The 16,808-nt window shown below is 59.1% G+C and overlaps 1 protein-coding gene across 6 annotated transcripts in view; it reads right to left on the reverse strand.

Moving 5' to 3' along the window:
- Nucleotides 1–16,808, reverse strand: part of CROCC2 (ciliary rootlet coiled-coil, rootletin family member 2) — a 71,684-nt gene that overhangs the window by 23,784 nt on the left and 31,092 nt on the right. For 4 of the 6 annotated variants that reach the window (XM_069583497.1, XM_069583479.1, XM_069583490.1 and 1 more), the window contains 6 exons: nucleotides 15,084–15,277; nucleotides 11,906–12,033; nucleotides 11,351–11,499; nucleotides 10,616–10,792; nucleotides 5,582–5,674; nucleotides 2,494–2,637 (listed from right to left, as the gene is read on the reverse strand). In XM_069583497.1, the coding sequence (XP_069439598.1) occupies nucleotides 2,494–2,637; nucleotides 5,582–5,674; nucleotides 10,616–10,792; nucleotides 11,351–11,499; nucleotides 11,906–12,033; nucleotides 15,084–15,277 (885 nt within the window). The remainder of the gene's footprint in view (nucleotides 1–2,493; nucleotides 2,638–5,581; nucleotides 5,675–10,615; nucleotides 10,793–11,350; nucleotides 11,500–11,905; nucleotides 12,034–15,083; nucleotides 15,278–16,808) is intronic. The other 2 variants (XM_069583486.1, XM_069583516.1) reach the window with 1 other exon arrangement.

Genomic DNA, 16,808 nt, shown 5'->3' on the forward strand with positions numbered 1-16,808 from the left:
GGCAGACTCCAGGGCAGGCTGTGGAGCAAGTGGGGGCCTCAGGCTGCTCTGGGCCTCCATGCACCGAGCAAGTTGGGAGACGGGGCGGGTGTGTCCTCGTCCCCTGCCAGACCTGTGTTGGCCCTGGAGAAGGGCACTCACCACACCGGAACTGGGTTCTGTGTCACCCCACAACTGGGGCCTCCTCACCCACGGCTTCCAGGCAGGGCCTGGGGAGTCGGTGGTTTTGTGAGTCTGAGAGCTCAGCTGAACTGCAGGTGGGGGTCAGTGGCCCAAACTGCCCTGGGACACAGGTTGCCTGCAGACCCTGGGCTCAGCCCCTGCTGGGGGGCTCTGGAGGGAAGTGCAGACCCCGGGAAGGGGCAGACCATCCTGGAAGCAGGGACTATGGGGTGGGGGCTCGCTGAGGCTTGGCCAGGACCTCGGGTCTCCCCTCTGACCAGGGAACCCTGAAGAAGGCATGTCCCCCCATCCCTGCAGGAAGAGATGGAGGAAGCCTCCAGGGGAGCCACACAAACTGAGAGGTGTCCGGCGCTGGCTTGCTAGAAGCGAGCCCCACACTGTGGCTGCTGCAGTGGGGCACTCTCCGGGTCTCTGGCCCGCTGGCTCCCGCGTCCGCCCACGGTTCTTGTTGTTCTGTTTTTGGGAAGGGCCGCTCTCTGCTCCCCTCCCACCCCCCACATGTGGGAGCCACAACCGTGAGCAGCGTTTTCCGCCGAGCTCAGCAGAAATCCACCCTGAAGGTCAAGGACCAGCGAGAGGGCCTATCCATCATAAAAAGCTGTTTTCATTTCCCAGGGCCGAGGAGATGAAAACAAGCAAAACAAACGCGGGGACCCCCCCTCCCCCCGCCTCGTGAGAACAACCATCCCTTTTACAGGAATTTTACAGCCAAATCGCTTAATGTGATTATAATAATTATTTCTTTACTAGAAATTGTATAAACAGCCTCTTTTGAAATCTCCTGCAGGGAGGTGACCCGAGGGCTCTGCATGGAGGCGGGAAAGCAGGGCAGAGGCTGTGCGGGCCCCGGGCCTGCGTGTGAGCACACGTGCGTGTGTGCACGTAGCATGTGCAAGGATGTGGCGTGCGCATCCACACACATCTATGTGCAGACATGTGTGCTGGTGTTCACCCACATGTGTGATGCATGTGCACGTGAAAGTGCATGGAGTCGTGTGTGCCGCCCATATGTGTTTGCATGTGTGAATGCATGTCTGTGCACGCTCACTGTGTTCCTCTGCATGGGAGTGTGGTCTTTACATGCATGGAGGTGTCTGCACTGCATATGAGCTGGGTGGTGGGTGCATGCACACACACACATGCACACACATGCACACATTCACACACACATGCATGCACACACATGCACACATGCCCACACATGCATGCAGACACACGTGTACACGCACACACACCCACACATGCACGCACACACATGCACGCACACACACCAACAGATGCATGCACACACCCACACATGCATGCAGGCACATGTGTACATGCACGCACACCCACACATGCACACACACCCACACATGCATGCAGACACACGTGTACATGCGCACACACGTGTGGACCTCAGGCAGGGCTGCCCGAGGCCTGGATGTCCCTCCAGTTAAAAGGCTGTGAAATGTTGTGGTTTCCACGGTGACTCTGGGCCAGCCTGGCGCCTGGGAGGGCTCTCTGGGCTCCCTCTCTCTGCCATTGTTCCCCTTGCCCCCCTTACCTACTTCAGCCTCCCCATCACCCCAGCCCCTTCCTGGGGCCCCTCTCCTTTCTGGGGGCGGCGATCGAGGAACCCAAACTTCCCACGAGGCCGTGCTCGCCCCCTTTACCCCCAGCACGGATGTGCCCAGCCTCCCCGGCTCCTCCCCCGTTGCCCACTGTGTTAAAGCCTCCCTCTGCTTCCCCGTGTGGTCGCTGACCAGGCCTGACTTCGAAATCTGTTGAAAAGAGACCTTTCTCTTTGGGGCCAAAGTAAACATGCTGTCATGTTAAATCACGCTCTCTTCCTCTGGCGGCCCCGCTCGGGGTGCCGGGGGCGGGCCCAGCCCCTCTCCTTGCTCGCTGCGCCCCTGCCAGCCTTGGCACCCGGCCCGGGAGTGCATGAGGTCGCGGGCCCCGCGGCCCCTCCCCACCCCGTGCCCTCCTGCCCTCCCCCCTCCAGGCATCCCCGGGCCTGTCAGAGCCCCTTTGTCAACACCTCCCCGATCTGCCTGCTGAGCCCTCTCACCCGCCCGCTCGCCTGCCTGGGGCCTCTCCTGGCCGGGCCCCCCAAGGACACCTCACCTGGCTCCTGGAGCCTGTAGCTGGCCTCAGGGGCCTGGTGGGGCGGCGCACAGCTGCCCCCAAGCACACCTCTAACTCCGACCCTGGGGCTGTGTCCAGGGTGGCCAACGCCCCTCACCCAGGGTCTCTCCACTGCTGGTTGGACGTGGCCCCTGGCTGGGGTCCCTGGTGCCCGTGGGAGCCCCCCGTGCTGCCCCTCACCTCTCTCCCTGTGCTGCTCCGCTGGGCCGCCAGCTCCTGGAGCGTCTCGCGCAGGGCCCTGGCCTCCGTCTGGTGGGCAGAGATGGCGTCCTCAAACTGGGCCTGCAGGGCCTTCAGCTCTGCGGCCACGGCACTGACGGTGGCCTGAGGGGCGCAGTAAGCGGCGCGGGTTCAGGGGCCGCCCCAGGTGGGGGCAGCGGGCAGTCCGCTCGGGCTCCCACACCCCGTCCTGGGCCAGCTGGACGGCTCACTCAGGTGCCGCGAGGTAGGCTTGCCGTGAGGCAGGCTTGCCGCTCTGGCTGACCCAGTGCTGGGTCCTGAGGGGTCACAGTGGTGAAGGGTGTGGGGGCACAGGGGGTGGGCAGAGGCCCCATGTGGATCCCACGGAAGAGCTGACCGCTCCGAACTTCCATGCAGGCCGTGGCATGGGGGACGCCCAGTGTCTACCCGGCTCTCAGTGCGTAAGCACCGCGACACGCCTGGGAAGGGTTGGGGGCTCTGCCTGCAGCCCTTAAGCAGGGTTGTCCTGGTTCAGACCCCATGGCCAGGCCCCGAGCTCGGACACCCTTTGGGAAGGGCCCGGCTTGGCCTGACTCTGCTCTCACGGGGTCCCAGCCCGATGTGCTCCCTCTGCTGAGCAAGAGCGCCCTGCTGCTTGAAGCCCCTACTGTCATGCATGGGACGCCGCCTGCTCGCCCTGAGCCCAGGCCCAGCCCAGCCTCCCCCGTCTGGGGCCCTGCTGCCGCCACCACTGGGGCTCGGGGGGTGACCCCTAGGACCCCAGGGTCCGCAGGCCGCTCTGGCGGGGGGCGCTCCCCCAGGCCGTGCCCCCGCTCTCGGGGAAGGAGCCCTGCCGGTGCCCCCTGCACCCTGGTCGCCCCTCTGCCGTGAGCAGTGCACCTTGGACGGTCAGGGCTGGCTGTGCCCCCAGGGTGGCCCCAGGGAGGCTGCAGTGAGCACTCGGTGTTGCCCGGTGGGGAGGGTGGCCCCTGCAGTGCTGGGCCGCAGGGCGTGGCCGGGAGCCTCTCCACGAGCGGGACCTGCTCACAGGTCACCAGCAACTGGTGCCCCCTGGCTGCCTCTTCCTCCCACCCTTCCCCTGGGTGGATTTTAATTTCCAGGCCGAGGTGGCGAAACAACCTTTTATGAGCTCCCAGAAGAGTTGGGTTGGCAGGCGCCCCCAACCCGGTCAGCTCGAGGGAAGGCTCCCGGGGGACCCTGCCAGCCGGGGCTTCAGCTCCTGGGTCTTGGGGGTCTTTCCTGGCCCCCTGACCACAGGGTGGGCTGAAGGAGCAGCTGGGCAGAGGTCGGGGAAACAAGCCCCCAACCCCAGGGGGCTTCTACAGCCCTCCCAGCTGTGCCCACGGAAGGGCCATCTGGCCTTGGGGGTGGGACCGAGCAGGGCGGGGGCTCCCGGGAGAGACGCTCTTAGGCAAGACTTTCCCGGGTGCCAGGAGCTGCTCTGCTCAGTGACCCGGGGATCCGGATCCCACGTCAGGCAGCAGGGGGTGAAGAAACACCCTGGCAGCCAACTCTTGATTGCAACACTCCTCCTCCCAGCCCAGTGCCCCTCTCCCCTCCACCCAGCACGCACACCTCCCAGCCTAGCGCCCCTCCCCTGCCCAGCACCCCTCCCCCACCCAATACCCCTCCCCCATACAGTGCCCCTCCCCCTCCAAGTGCCACTCCCTGCCCAGTGCCCCCCCAGTGCCCCCGCCCATTGCCCCTCCCCCATCCAGTGCCCCCTCCCAGTGCCCCTCCCCCATCCAGTGCCCCCCCCCCCCCGCTCAGTGCCCCTCCCCCCATTGTCTGGTGGGTTGGCAAAAACTGCATGGCCTCCCCAGGTTCTGTCTTCCGGGCTGCCAGCCCTCGGGAGGCATGTCCGCTTGGCCTCTTGTGGGCAGGCCCGGAGCACAGCCCTGCTCGTAGGGTTAGCTCTGGGCTTGACCCTGCAGCCCACGGTCCATCCACTCACTCATTTCCGGATTCGCTGAGTCGTTTACCAACAGAGGAGCATCTAACCCTGCGCCCCTGGGGCTGGGGACACACTGGGCACCAGTGGGGAAGGCAGGTGGCCAGGCCGGGAGGACAGAGGCAGGAGGCAGCCGGGACAGGGTGCTGGCCCGGCTGCACCAAGTGAGTGCCTTGAGGGGAGCGTGACCAGCCTTGACCCCTGCAGGGGTTCCGTCCACCACCCCCGCCCTGAGCCATCATCCCCGCCCCTCCTTTCTGCTCCCCGCCAGCCCCCCATGGATCTGCCTGACCACACCAGCTGCCCCGAGTCCTTCCCTGGGTCCTGCCACCCTGCTCTGACCCCTCATCCAGAGCAGCCCTGGTGTCTGCAGCACCCACACTCCATAAATGGGCCCGCGGGCTGGGGGCATAGGGCCCAGGGGCCCACCCCACTCCCCGGAGTCTTGGTTGCTGTTGCCTGCCCCACCCCCAGATGTGGACTCCTGAGGAGGACCTGGGGCCCCGGGTGGCCAGCTGGATGCCCGCAGTGGCCTCCATGCCCTGTGGGCCTCCGTCTGCTGGCCCAGGCGTGCGGCTGCCTGCTGGTGTCTCCTGGCCCCTTGGATGCCCCCTCCCGCCCTGCTTGGAATTCTCTGCTGGGTCTTTTCTGGGCAGTCTCTGCCTCAGGTCCAACGTGGCCTCCCCAGCTGTGCTTCTCCTCTGGGAGGGGACTCTCCAGAGAGTCAGCCGAGGCCTCTGAGCCTCTGGCAGCCGTGCCTCAGCATGCCAGGGGGGCTGGCGGCACAGACCTGGGCTCTGTCCCCCCTCTTGCTGGTGTCAGGCCCTCCCCTCTGCGGCTTCTGCAAGGGCGTGGGGCCTGCCCATCCTCCCCCCGGGTCCACCCTGTGCTCCCCACCCCATCCCGCTCCATCGCCTTTTTGTGCCATGGAGACACTGTCCCCCCGAGCAGGGAGCCTGAGTCATCTGGGGGAAACAGGTTCAGGTGGCGGGGGTGGGGTGGAGGGGAGAACCCCCCGGGACCAGGCAGGGAGCGGGTGCCTCTGGGGTCTGCTGCACCTGCTGGGCCATGTGGGTGGCCAGGCCAGGCGTTCAGCTCTGGCCTGGAGGGGCTCACCTCAGCTTGCTCCTGCTGGCCCTGGGCCTCCCGCCGTACCAGCTGCAGCTCCCCCCGCAGCCGGCTCAGCTCCGCGTCTCGTAGAAGCAGGGCCTGCGTGACAGGGGTGGGGCGCTCCTGAGCAGGCTGGGGGCTCTGACGGGGGGCTCAGCGGGGTGCTGAGAGCTATGGTCCCAACACCAGGACAATGGGCTCTAGGAGCAGGGAGCCCCTCGGAGGCAGCTGAGTCCCGAGGGGCGGGTCCCGCCTGCGTCCCCCTCGTTCTCGCCCAGGGTGCCCCCCCTCCACCGGCACCTGCCCAGTACCTGCTCTTCCCCAGCGTAGGTCAGGGGGCTTCATGGACCACCTCCTCCCTGGAGCCCCCCACCCACCCCAAGCACAGAGCAGGAACTACGGGCAGGTCTTCACCTCCCCAGACGCTCTGCGTCGCTGAGGGTGAGGGGTGTGCAAGGGCCCCCCGGGGGTGCCGCGTCACACACATTGGCCCCAGGGTGGAAGGGCCCTGCTCTGTCGCCAGGCTGGGGGGGCTCGGCTTGACCCACAGTCAGTCACAGACATGCTTCCCCACACGCCAGACCCATCGGGACCCCTGAGAGTCCTGTCACAGTGTGGTGACCCACATGTAGGCCTTTACTTACCTTCCGGTCACTCAACAGTGTGCGCTTCAGGACGGCACAGGAGGGCAGCCTGAGGCGTGTGTGTATGAGCGTGGGTGGGATGCCCTGCTCTCGGGGTCTCCAGTGATTATTTCTAGCACTACTGATAAGAGCCGCAGAACTCCCACCAAAGGGAGGTCAGCAGAAGGAAGGGAGGGGTCCCTGTGCCCCCCGGGGTGTCATCAGCTGTGGAAAAGGTCCGTCTGGTGGGAGGGGGGCTGGGGGAGAACGGATGCATGTGTGTGTATGACTGGGTCCCTGTGCCATTCACTGGAACTACAACACTCATAATCGGCTACATCCCAATACCAAGTGCTTTTGGTATAAAAAAAAAAGACCACGTGGCTCTGAGCTCAGTGTGGAAGGACCCATCTTGTTGGTGATCCCGTGAAGAGAAGGGCCAGGGGTGCTGGCTGTGCCGCAGAAGTGGGCACAGCGGTGTCGGTGCCCACCTGCTGGCTGGTGCACAGCTGGGGGAGCCTGAAAACCCTTGAGTGTCTCCAGCGAGGGGTGTCCATTTTGGACCCACCCTGAGACCGCACCTGAGCTTGTGATCGGGGAGCCATGGAGAGGCTCCTGCCCAGTTCAGGGAGGAGGCTGACCACACCCACGCAAGGCAACCCCATCAGAACCCTGAACTTGTGGGTTTAAACATCCTGATTTGCCAGCAGGTGACCTGCTCTGACTGCGGAGAGATGGCCCTTCCCTGGGTCTCTGCACCAGACTCGTCCTGACCTACGTCCTTTACAGCAAAACGTAACTGCGAGAGTCGTGCTTCCCAGATTTCTGTGGGCCACTCGGGGGCAGCAGAAGCTGAGGGGTTTGCCCAGAGTCTCACACCCTCCCTGGATGTTCGTAGGATGCCTCCAGGTCCTCCTTGCCCCCCACCCTTGAAATGCCGCCACCCTGCAAATGCTTGCTTCCTCCCTCCCTGGATGCAGGAGAGCGGAACACCGGAGGACACGGGCCTTGGTGCCCAGCAGGTGCATGGAGCCAGTCCAGGCAAGTTATTCACCGTCTGCGAGTCTGCTTCCCACCAGTCGAGGGAGCCCTGAAACAGGCGTCCCTCTCAGTGTTGTGAGGATGCAGCCAGCGATGCAGGAGAGCCTGGCAGCGAACCTCGGGTCTTCCTGCCACCGGAGTTCTTCCATTGCAGTCCGTAGTCTCTACCAGCATCTGAGAGTCGGTGCGATGAGCCACGTGTAGGCGTTTACTTGTCTATTCCACCCACTCAGCAGTGCGTGCTTCAGGCTGGCACAGAATACTGGAAGAGCCTGGTCTCAGCGGGTAGCTTTCACATGCCCAGTGTCTGTTTAGGGGCTGGTTGGATGAACACACTGACGGATGACTGGCTGGCTGATCAGACAGATTGAAGGCTAACCATATGCACGATGGGCAGCGGATGTGGATGGGCAGCTGGGTGTGTGGACAGAGGGAAGGGTCTGCAAGTGGCTGATGGATGAGTGGTCAACTGAGTGAGTGCCTGGGTGGCTGAATGGGCGGATGGATAGTCCAGACGGTCATGTGTGTGGATAGCTGGATGGGCATTTAAGCAAACTGATGGATAGATGCATGGTCAAGTGTGTGGGCGGACAATGGGGCATGTTAACAGACGGCCAGACGTGTGGGTAGGCGGCTGGCTGTGTGAGTAAAGGATGAGCATTCACGTGGATAGATGGGTGAGGGACAAGTGGATGGGAACAGCAACAGTCTGTGCACAAGTGTGCAAATGTCACTGTTGTTCAGTCACTGAGTCGTGTCCGACTCCTTGCGGCCCCATGAACCGTAGCCCGCCAGGCTTCCCTGTCGTTCACTGTCTCCTGGACTTTGCTCAACTCATGTCCATCAGTCAGTAATGCCATCCAGCCATCTCATCCTCTGTTGCCCTCTTCTGCCCCTGCCTTCAACCTTTCCCAGCATCAGGGTCTTTTCCAATGAGTTGGCTCTTCGCATCAGGTGGCCAAAGTACTGGAGCTTCAGCTTCAGCATCAATCCTTCCAGTGAATATTCAGGGTTGATTTCCTTTAAGATGGACTGGTTGGATCCCCTTGTAGTCCAAGGGATTCTCAAGAGTCTTCTCCAGAACCACAGTTCAGAAGCACCAGTTATTTGGCACTCAGCCTTCCTTATGGCCCAACTCTCACACCCGAGCTTGACCGCTGGAAAAAACATAGCTTTGACTGGATGGACTTTTGTTGCCAGAGTGATGTCTCTGCTTTTTAATATGCTGTCTACGTTTGTCATAACTTCTTCCAAGAAGGAAGTGTCTTTTAATTTCATGGCTGCAGTCACATCTGCAGTGACTTTGGAGCCCAAGAAAATAAAATCTGACACTGTTTCCAGTTTTTCTCCATCTATTTGCCATGAAGTGATGGGACCGGATGCTATGATCTTCGTCTTTTGAATATTGAGCTTTAAGCCAGCTTCTTCATGCTCCTCTTTCACCTGTATCAAGAGGCTCTTTAGTTCCTCTTCGCTTTCTGCCATAAGGGTGGTGTCATCTGCATATCTGAGGTTATTGATATTTCTCCTGGCAATCTTGATTCCAGCTTGTGCTTCATCCATTTCTCATGACGTACTCTGCATATACATTAAATAAGCAGGGTGACAATATACAGCCTTGACGTACCCCTTTCTCAATTTTGACCCAGGCTGTTGTTCCATGTCCGGTTTGAACTGTTGCTTCTTGACCTGCATACAGGTTTCTCAGGAGGCAGGTAAGGTGGTCTGGTATTCCCATCTTTTGAAGAATTTTCCGCAGTGGTTGTGACCCACAGTCAAAGGCTTTAGCAAAGTCAATGGAGCAGAAGTAGATGTTTTTCTGGAATTCTGTTGCTTTTTTCTAAGATCCAACGAATGTTTGAAATTTGATCTCTGTTTCCTCTACCTTTTCTAAATCCAGCTTGTACACCTGCAAGTTCTTGGTTCACGTACTATTAAAGCCTGGCTTGAAGGATTTTGAGCATTACCTTGAGACAATGTGAAATGAGTGCAATTGTGAGGTAGTTTGAACATTCCTTGGCAGTGTCCTTCCTTGGGATTGGAATGGAAACTGACCTATCATAATGTCTATAGGTATATGTGTATGTATAGCTGTGTGTGTGTGTATAGGTCTGTGTGTGTGTGTATAGGTATATGTGTGTGTATAGGTGTGTGTGTGTATAGCTGTGTGTGTGTATAGCTGTATGTGTGTGTATAGGTGTGTGTGTGTGTATAGGTATGTGTGTGTATAGCTGTATATGTGTATATAGATGTGTGTGTTTGTATAGATGTTGTGTGAGTATAGCTCTGTGTGTGTGTATAGATGTGTGGGTGTGTATAGCTGTGTGTGTATAGCTCTGTGTGTGTGATGTGTGTGTGTGTATAGCTGTGTGTGTATAGATGTATGTGTGTGTATAGCTGTGTGTGTGTGCATAGATGTGTACGTGTGTATAGATGTGTGTGTGTATAGCTGTGTATGTGTATATAGATGTGTGTGTGTGTATAGATGTGTGGGTGTGTATAGCTGTGTGTGTGTGTAGCTATGTGTGTGTGTAAAGATGTGTGTGTGTATAGCTGTGTGTGTGTATAGCTGTGTGTGTGTATAGCTGTGTGTGTATAGCTATGTGTGTGTGTATAGATGTGTGCGTGTAGCTCTATGTGTGTGTATAGGTGTGTGTGTGTATAGGTATATGTGTGTGTATAGATATATGTGTGTATAGCTGTGTGTGTGTATAGCTGTATGTGTGTGTATAGCTGTATGTGTGTGTATAGGTGTGTGTGTGTGTATAGGTATGTGTGTGTATAGCTGTATGTGTGTATATAGATGTGTGTGTTTGTATAGATGTTGTGTGAGTATAGCTCTGTATGTGTGTATAGATGTGTGGGTGTGTATAGCTGTGTGGGTGTGTATAGCTGTGTGTGTGTATAGATGTGTGTGTGTGTATAGCTGTGTGTGTGTATAGATGTGTGTGTGTGTATAGCTGTGTGTGTATAGCTGTGTGTGTGTATAGCTGTGTGTGTGTATAGATGTGTGTGCGTATAGCTGTGTGTGTGTATAGATGTGTGTGTGTGTATAGATGTGTGTGTGTGTATAGATGTGTGTGTAGAGCGGTCTGTGTGTATTTGTCAGTGGGCAGGGGGACTGATGGGCGGATGGGTGAATGTCTGGATAGACAGGTGGGTGGATACACAGATGGATGGCTGGACAGGTAGACGGATGGACAGACGGGTGGGTGGGTGGGGAGATGGATGCAGGGACTGAATGGAGGGTGATGTGGGAGGGTGGAGGACTGTGGTGGGAGCACCAGGCCGCGAGTGCAGCGACTCACACAGCCCACTTCCAGGGTCCGAGCAGGCCCAGCGAGTGCCCAGGGCCCCGCCTCGCGGCCCCCGTCACCTGCTGCTTCTCGAGCTGCAGCTGCAGGCGACCCTCGTCTCGCTCGCGCCTCAGGCTCTGCACTTGCTCCTTCAGCGCCTCCGTCCTGCTTGCGTTCTTTGCCACCAGCTCCTTCTCCTGCTTCAGCCGACGAGCTGCCGCTTCCTTTTCCTCCATCAGAGACAGACTCAGGGTCTCCTGGGCCGAAGGAGGGACAGGTGTGAAGACGCACGGGTCAGAGCTCGCGCGAGCAGCAGGCCTCCGCGCTCCTGAGTGAGAGCAGGATCGTGGGCGCCGGGGCGGGACAGCTGCCCGGGGACCGTCCTGGCCAGCCGGCCGCAGGCCCTGTCTCCCGCAGTGACAGGAGCTGTGGAGGGCTCTGGGCCCCCACATCCGCCACCCCACGGCCCAGTCACAGCTCAGAGTTGTGGAGCTCTGGGAGCATTCTTGAGCTCAGGGAGCACCAGGCACCCTGGCAGCAGGGTGTGTGAGGATGTGCCACGCGGGGCCTGCCCGCTGGGACCAGCGGACGGCTCAGAGGGCACGGAGCTCCCTGCGAATATGGGCCTCAGACCGCGGCAGGCCAGCTGACGCCCGGGGGCGTCTCCTCTATGAGGGACAGAGCATTCAGGCGCGCTGTGAGCGGTCCTTGGCCTGCCTGCCGCCCGCTGGTCTCCTGGCCCGCCGCCCCTCTGGACACAGCAGACCCCTGGGCAGTGACTGGGCAGCTGGGGCGGGGGTCCCGGGAAGGCGGACCTTCTCCCTCTGGAGCCGGGCGAGGTCCTCGCGGTGGGCCAGCGCTTGGCTCTCCAGGGCCAGCTGCACGTCCCGCTCCTGCTGAGCCGCCTGCCGCCGGAGCCTTGTCTCCTGGGCCTCCCAGACGCTCTGCAGCTGCTCCAGCTCCACTGCCGAGAGACAGGCCCATCCAGACTCGCGGGGAGGCCTGGCCCCCAACACCCTGACGCCCGTGGGCCCCTGGCTCTGGGGAGGCTGCAAGCTGGTGTGACAGAGCCCCCCAACCACTCAGTAGGCACATGTCTTGATGGCAGCCTGCACGGCTGGGTGGGCTGAGCAGAGGCAGGGGCATGGAGTTGGGCAGGGGCTGCCACGTGGACCTCTGACAGAGCCCATCCTGAGCCTTGGGCCGGCACCAGGCACCAGTCGCAGACGGCAGTGGCAGGAGCTCTTGGCTGACTTCAGACGTGAGCTCCCTGCCATGTTCAGGCCTCATTGGGGAGCAGTGACTGGGAGCCGCCCACCAGGGGACAAGCTCAGGGAAGGGGGGGCAGAGGGAGCCCATCGGAGCAGCACCTTGCAGGGCCTGCTGGGCCAGCCGTGCACTCCGGGCCTCTCCCTCCAGCTGCTCCTGCTGCGCCTGCAGCTGTGACGCCAGCTGTTGGGCCTCAAAGAGGCTGCTCTCCAGGGCGTCCCTCTCGGCCCTGCGGAGAGTCATCACGCCACAGGCGAGTCACCCACACCGGCAGAGGACCCTGCTGGACGAGGGGCAGCACAGAGCCCATTTGCTACGATGGTGTCCTCCAAGGCTGGGCTATCCATCCGAAGGCAAGCAGAGGACAGCTCATTCATTTTAAATCTCTAAGAACAGATTGGCGCCCACACAGAAAACAGGTGGGCTAACAAGTTAAATACAAAACCGAAACAGGTAACAGCTAAGCAACTCTAACTCTGAACTGTAAAAACCATAGACAAAAGTAGAGAAGGATATTTTATAATCTTAAGCAAGGCACAAAAATCAGAAGACAAAAATAAGGAGGCCAACAGTTCTGAATACATTTAAAGAGAGGGAGGCAGAGTTTTGTGCAGAAAAGATTTCACAAATCAAGTCAAAAGATGGGGGACAGACTCGGAGACGATGTTTGCACTAAATATACTGAAGTTAATATCCATCGTATACAAAGAGCTCCTACCAATCAATGACAGAAAGTGGCTTATCCTACAGGAAAATGAGAATAATGCCTGTTATTCACAAAGAAAACAAGACGGTGAACAAACATATGAAACTCACTAGTCCTCAAGGGCGTTCAGATTTCACCTGTGCTGTTTCATCCGTCATGCATCACATTAGCAAAGCTGGAAATAGCGATCATATGGCTTGTTGGCAGGGGTGCAAGGGCCACTTTGGCAGAGGGGGACTAGGAAATTTTAAAGCATAAACTGTGTACATCTTTCTTTGGACTACCAATTCGAGTTCTAGGGTCAGCGCTTTAGAAATACATGTGAACCGATGGCGCAGTCCAGGACTCTGCCCGAAGCCTCACACAGGGCCTGAATCAGACTCAGCGTCAATGCGGGAACATTTCAGAAACCCCAGTGCGTCTTGTCTGCTGCTAACGACGGCGAGGAAACTGCCCGCTCTGAGAAGCAGCCTCTAGCGCAGAACACGTGCAGCACCGTCCCCGGTGTGAAGCTGCCTCTGCGTCTGGGCACACACACGGCCAGTCAGAAAATGCCTGGGATGAGAATGGCGACTCAGCAGCTCCTGCTTCTGGGGAGGGTGATGGCAGGACCCGCCTCTCCGGCAGCGAGTCCATCAGGCACCAGCCAGACAGTGAGCACGTGTTTGTATTAATGGTTATGTGCCGTGTCCTGCCCTGATGCACGGTGAAAAAACCCACTGACCAAACAGCAGGGACACACCACAAACACTCAGCACAGACGCCGCGCGAAGACAGCCCACGTCCAGCCCCAAGCAGGCCGGCGGGTCGGGGAGACCTGCAGGCCCCAGACGGCCTGGCCTAGTCTGCCCACCCGGTCCCCAAAGCCGCCCTCAGGCCCCGCACAGGGCTGCTCCAGCGTCGGGGTGGGGCGTGTCAGCACCTCCCAGGGCGCCCTGGCGTCTGCAGAGCCCAGGAGCCTCGCTCCTCTGACACCGCCCCCCGGCCCCCACCCTCTAAGCTCCCACGCGGTCTCCACTCCCCACGTCCGTGTGCCTGCACCCTCTGCCTGGAGGGCTGTCCGCCTCACACCCACTTTCTCCCAGGTGCCTGGTCCCCTCTGGGGTTGTGGCCTGTGTGGGTCAGACACCGAATGGTCACCCAGAGGGAGAGACTCTGAGAACCAGTCCAGTCTCTCCCTCATCTCACCTCCTGGAAGGCAGCTGGCACCACCAGCAACGGTGTGGGGGTGCGGGTGAGGACACAGTGCATCTCACTGAAGCCTGAGAACTAAGTGGGGTCCCTGGCGCTGCAGCCTTGTCGGGGCCTGGGACTGGGGGCTGGATGACCTCAAAACCCAGGGTCCTCACTCATTAGGAGAAGCAAGTCACGTCCTGAGCACTTTGTCAGCAGAGGCTCAGACTGGTCCCTAGGAAACGCTGTTTAGTGGGCATGTGACTCTATCTGGGGTCTGCAGGACCACCACCTGCAGAGACCCTGGGCCCAGTGGTCACGGGTGAGTCACGGGAAGATCCTCTGACCAGGGCCTGTGAGCTGTAAATGATGGCGGGAGGAAAGAGGCCCCCTACCCCTGCCCTGAGTGCCAGTGGGGCCTGGGAGGGGGCAGGGGCAGAGCCTGGGACCCTCTGCTGCAGCCCACCCACAGAGACCTTGCCAGGCTTCCTGCTGCAGTCTGTGCCCACAGTTGCATTGGGAGGGGAGACTTCCCTCTTTCTTCCATGGCGAAGTTCGAGGACCACGGGCCCTAAGTTTCCTTATAACCTCTAGTTCTGGAATTCTGGGAGGAACTCTTTCTACAAAAATACTTGGATGTTCCTTAGACGGGCACAAGGTGCAGAAAGCCATGAGCCTGTGGATGTCGCCAGAGGTCACAGGCCAGCTCAGTTCACCAGGCAGCAGTCTGCAGGGCACCGCTTCTTGCCTATGAGTGTCCTGGAAGTGGCCCGGGCGGTTTCAGGGTTTCCCACCACTTCACTCCCCCCAGCCTCGTGGCTCCCTCGAGCTGCCACCACCCGGGCTCCAGGAATAAGCACAGGGCCCCAGACTGCCCATCTGAGCCCTGTGGCTCTCAGGACCAACTCAAGGGCATCAAATGGTTCAAGACAGCTGCAGGCAGCAGCTCTCAGGACTCATGGGGAGAGGGGTGTGCTGTGTCTGCTGGCCATCTTGCCCGCTTTCACCTTGAGCCTTCCCAAGAATGACAGCGGAGAGGCGGGGAGTTGAGGGCACCATGGGAGCGCCTGGATCCAGCCTTGCCTGAAGCCATGAATACCTGGTGCTGCTCAGGTCGGTGAGCAAGACTTTCCCCATCTTCCTGCTGGTCTGAGGTGGGTTTCTGTGGCCTGCCACCTGGCCAGTGTGGCCCCCTCTCTCGGGAAGGCTGTCCTAGGCACATATACCCCTTCCAGGGCTCCTTGAGCCCTCAGGCACTGCGTTCGCCCCTCACTTATAGTCTCTCTCCCTTGTACACACACTTGCCCTGCCCCACAGTCACTGAGAGACCGCCCATCCTCATTACGTGGGCTCCTGGAGGTCAAGGCCACATGAACACTTGCTGGTAGGTCCCCAGGTACCTGAGATCGGCTGCCTCCTCGGCCATGAGCTGACCTTGCTTCTCCAGGGCCTCCTGCTTGGCCAGCAGCTGGGCTCGCTCTTCAGACAAAGCCTCCTTCTCCTGCAGGGCCCTCTGGAGAGCGGCCATCTGGGCCTCCTGGTCCTGCAGGCTTTGGGCCAGCTGCTTCTCCAGGGCCTGTTTCTTGCATGTGACCTAGAGGAGGAGGAGGGGAAAGTCCAGCAGAGAGAGTGGGAGGGTTACGAGGGGCCTCTAGAGGGAAAAGAAGGACTTCGGAAAAAGTGTTTCCTTCAGAATAGCAACAGCAGAAAGAGGGGAGGCGTAGGGGACCCCCCGTGCGTGTGCGTTTTCACAGCAGAGGGGCCTCCAGTCCTGAAACCGTGATGGAGAAACGACTGGCCTGAGCACCGCCAGGTGGGACCCAGCTGTCAATCTAAGCAGCGACCTCTGTTGGGCCACCCGTTTCCGGGGCTGGGAGACACTCCACAGAAATGCGAAGAAGGTGACAGAAGGTCCGACTGCTGCAGACGAGCACCGCCCCCAAGGACATCGCAGAGACCAGACAGAGCCCATCACAGGAGTCCGAGTAGGGCTCAGAGAGCCGCCCGGGCAGCCGAGACCGAAGGAGCCGAGATCCCAGAGGGAAGCGAGGCAGGGGAGTGAGGCCCCCACTCGGCATCTCCTCTCTCCTTGGAGCATGTGCTGACTTAAGTCTGGGCTGAGGAGCTGAGAAGCCAGGGAGAGCGTCCAGCAGTCCTGTCTTTAGGAGCGTAAGAACTCGAGCTGACAGACCTCAGGGCAGAGGGTCCTGATAAGCGTCCAAGTTTCCAGTTGTAATCACAGGAGGGCTTCATCCTCGTAGCGGAGGTGAAGCCGAATAGACACCCCCCCAAACCCGGCTTTCCTGGTGGCTCAGACGGTAAAGAATCTGCCTGCAATGCAGGAGGCCCGGGTTCCATCCCCAGGCTGGGAAAGTCCCCTGGAGAAGGGAATGACCACCCACTCCAGTACCCTTGCCTGGAGAGTTCCATGGACAGAGGGGCCTGGCGGGCTGCAATCCATGGGGTTGCAAAGAGTCAGACAAGGCCGAGCCACTAACACGCTCACTCTTCTAACTTTCCAGAACATGAAGATCGGGCTTGAATCATCTCAGTCATGAACGACAGTGATCTACCCCCACTGCCTGCCAGAACCAAAAGTGAGTCTTCTCTAGAAGAGCAGCGTCATCGAGATCCTCAAATTATTCCGACAGTTTTTTATATTTAATACGTGGCTTTTATTCAACACAACCAGGCATGTCAGAGGTATAATCACATGGCCAAAAGCCGCACGTCACATGAAATAGACACATATGCCTCCCTGCCCATCTGGCTGTCCAGATATTGACGTTATCAAACACGGACCTTAACATAGCTGTGATTAACATGTTCAAGAAGATGGATGGCAAAACGTAGAGTTTCGCAATAGAACTGCATGCTTAACAGAATAAGAACAACATGATCATCTTAACTGACTCAGGGAACACATTTAATGGAATTCAAAACCCATTCATAGTTTAAAAAAAATCTCAGCATGCCAGGAATAAAAGAAAACTTCCTCAATCTGATAAGAGGCATCCATGAAAAACCTATATATTGCATCATACTTAATGGTGAAATTCTCTCCCCACAGGTGGGTTTGCTATTAACAGAAAGATGGCCAGTCTCACTGCTTTTTCTCAACTTTG

The sequence above is a fragment of the Ovis canadensis genome, chromosome 1, assembly GCF_042477335.2.
Source record: "Ovis canadensis isolate MfBH-ARS-UI-01 breed Bighorn chromosome 1, ARS-UI_OviCan_v2, whole genome shotgun sequence".
Classification (NCBI taxonomy): Eukaryota; Metazoa; Chordata; class Mammalia; order Artiodactyla; family Bovidae; genus Ovis; species Ovis canadensis.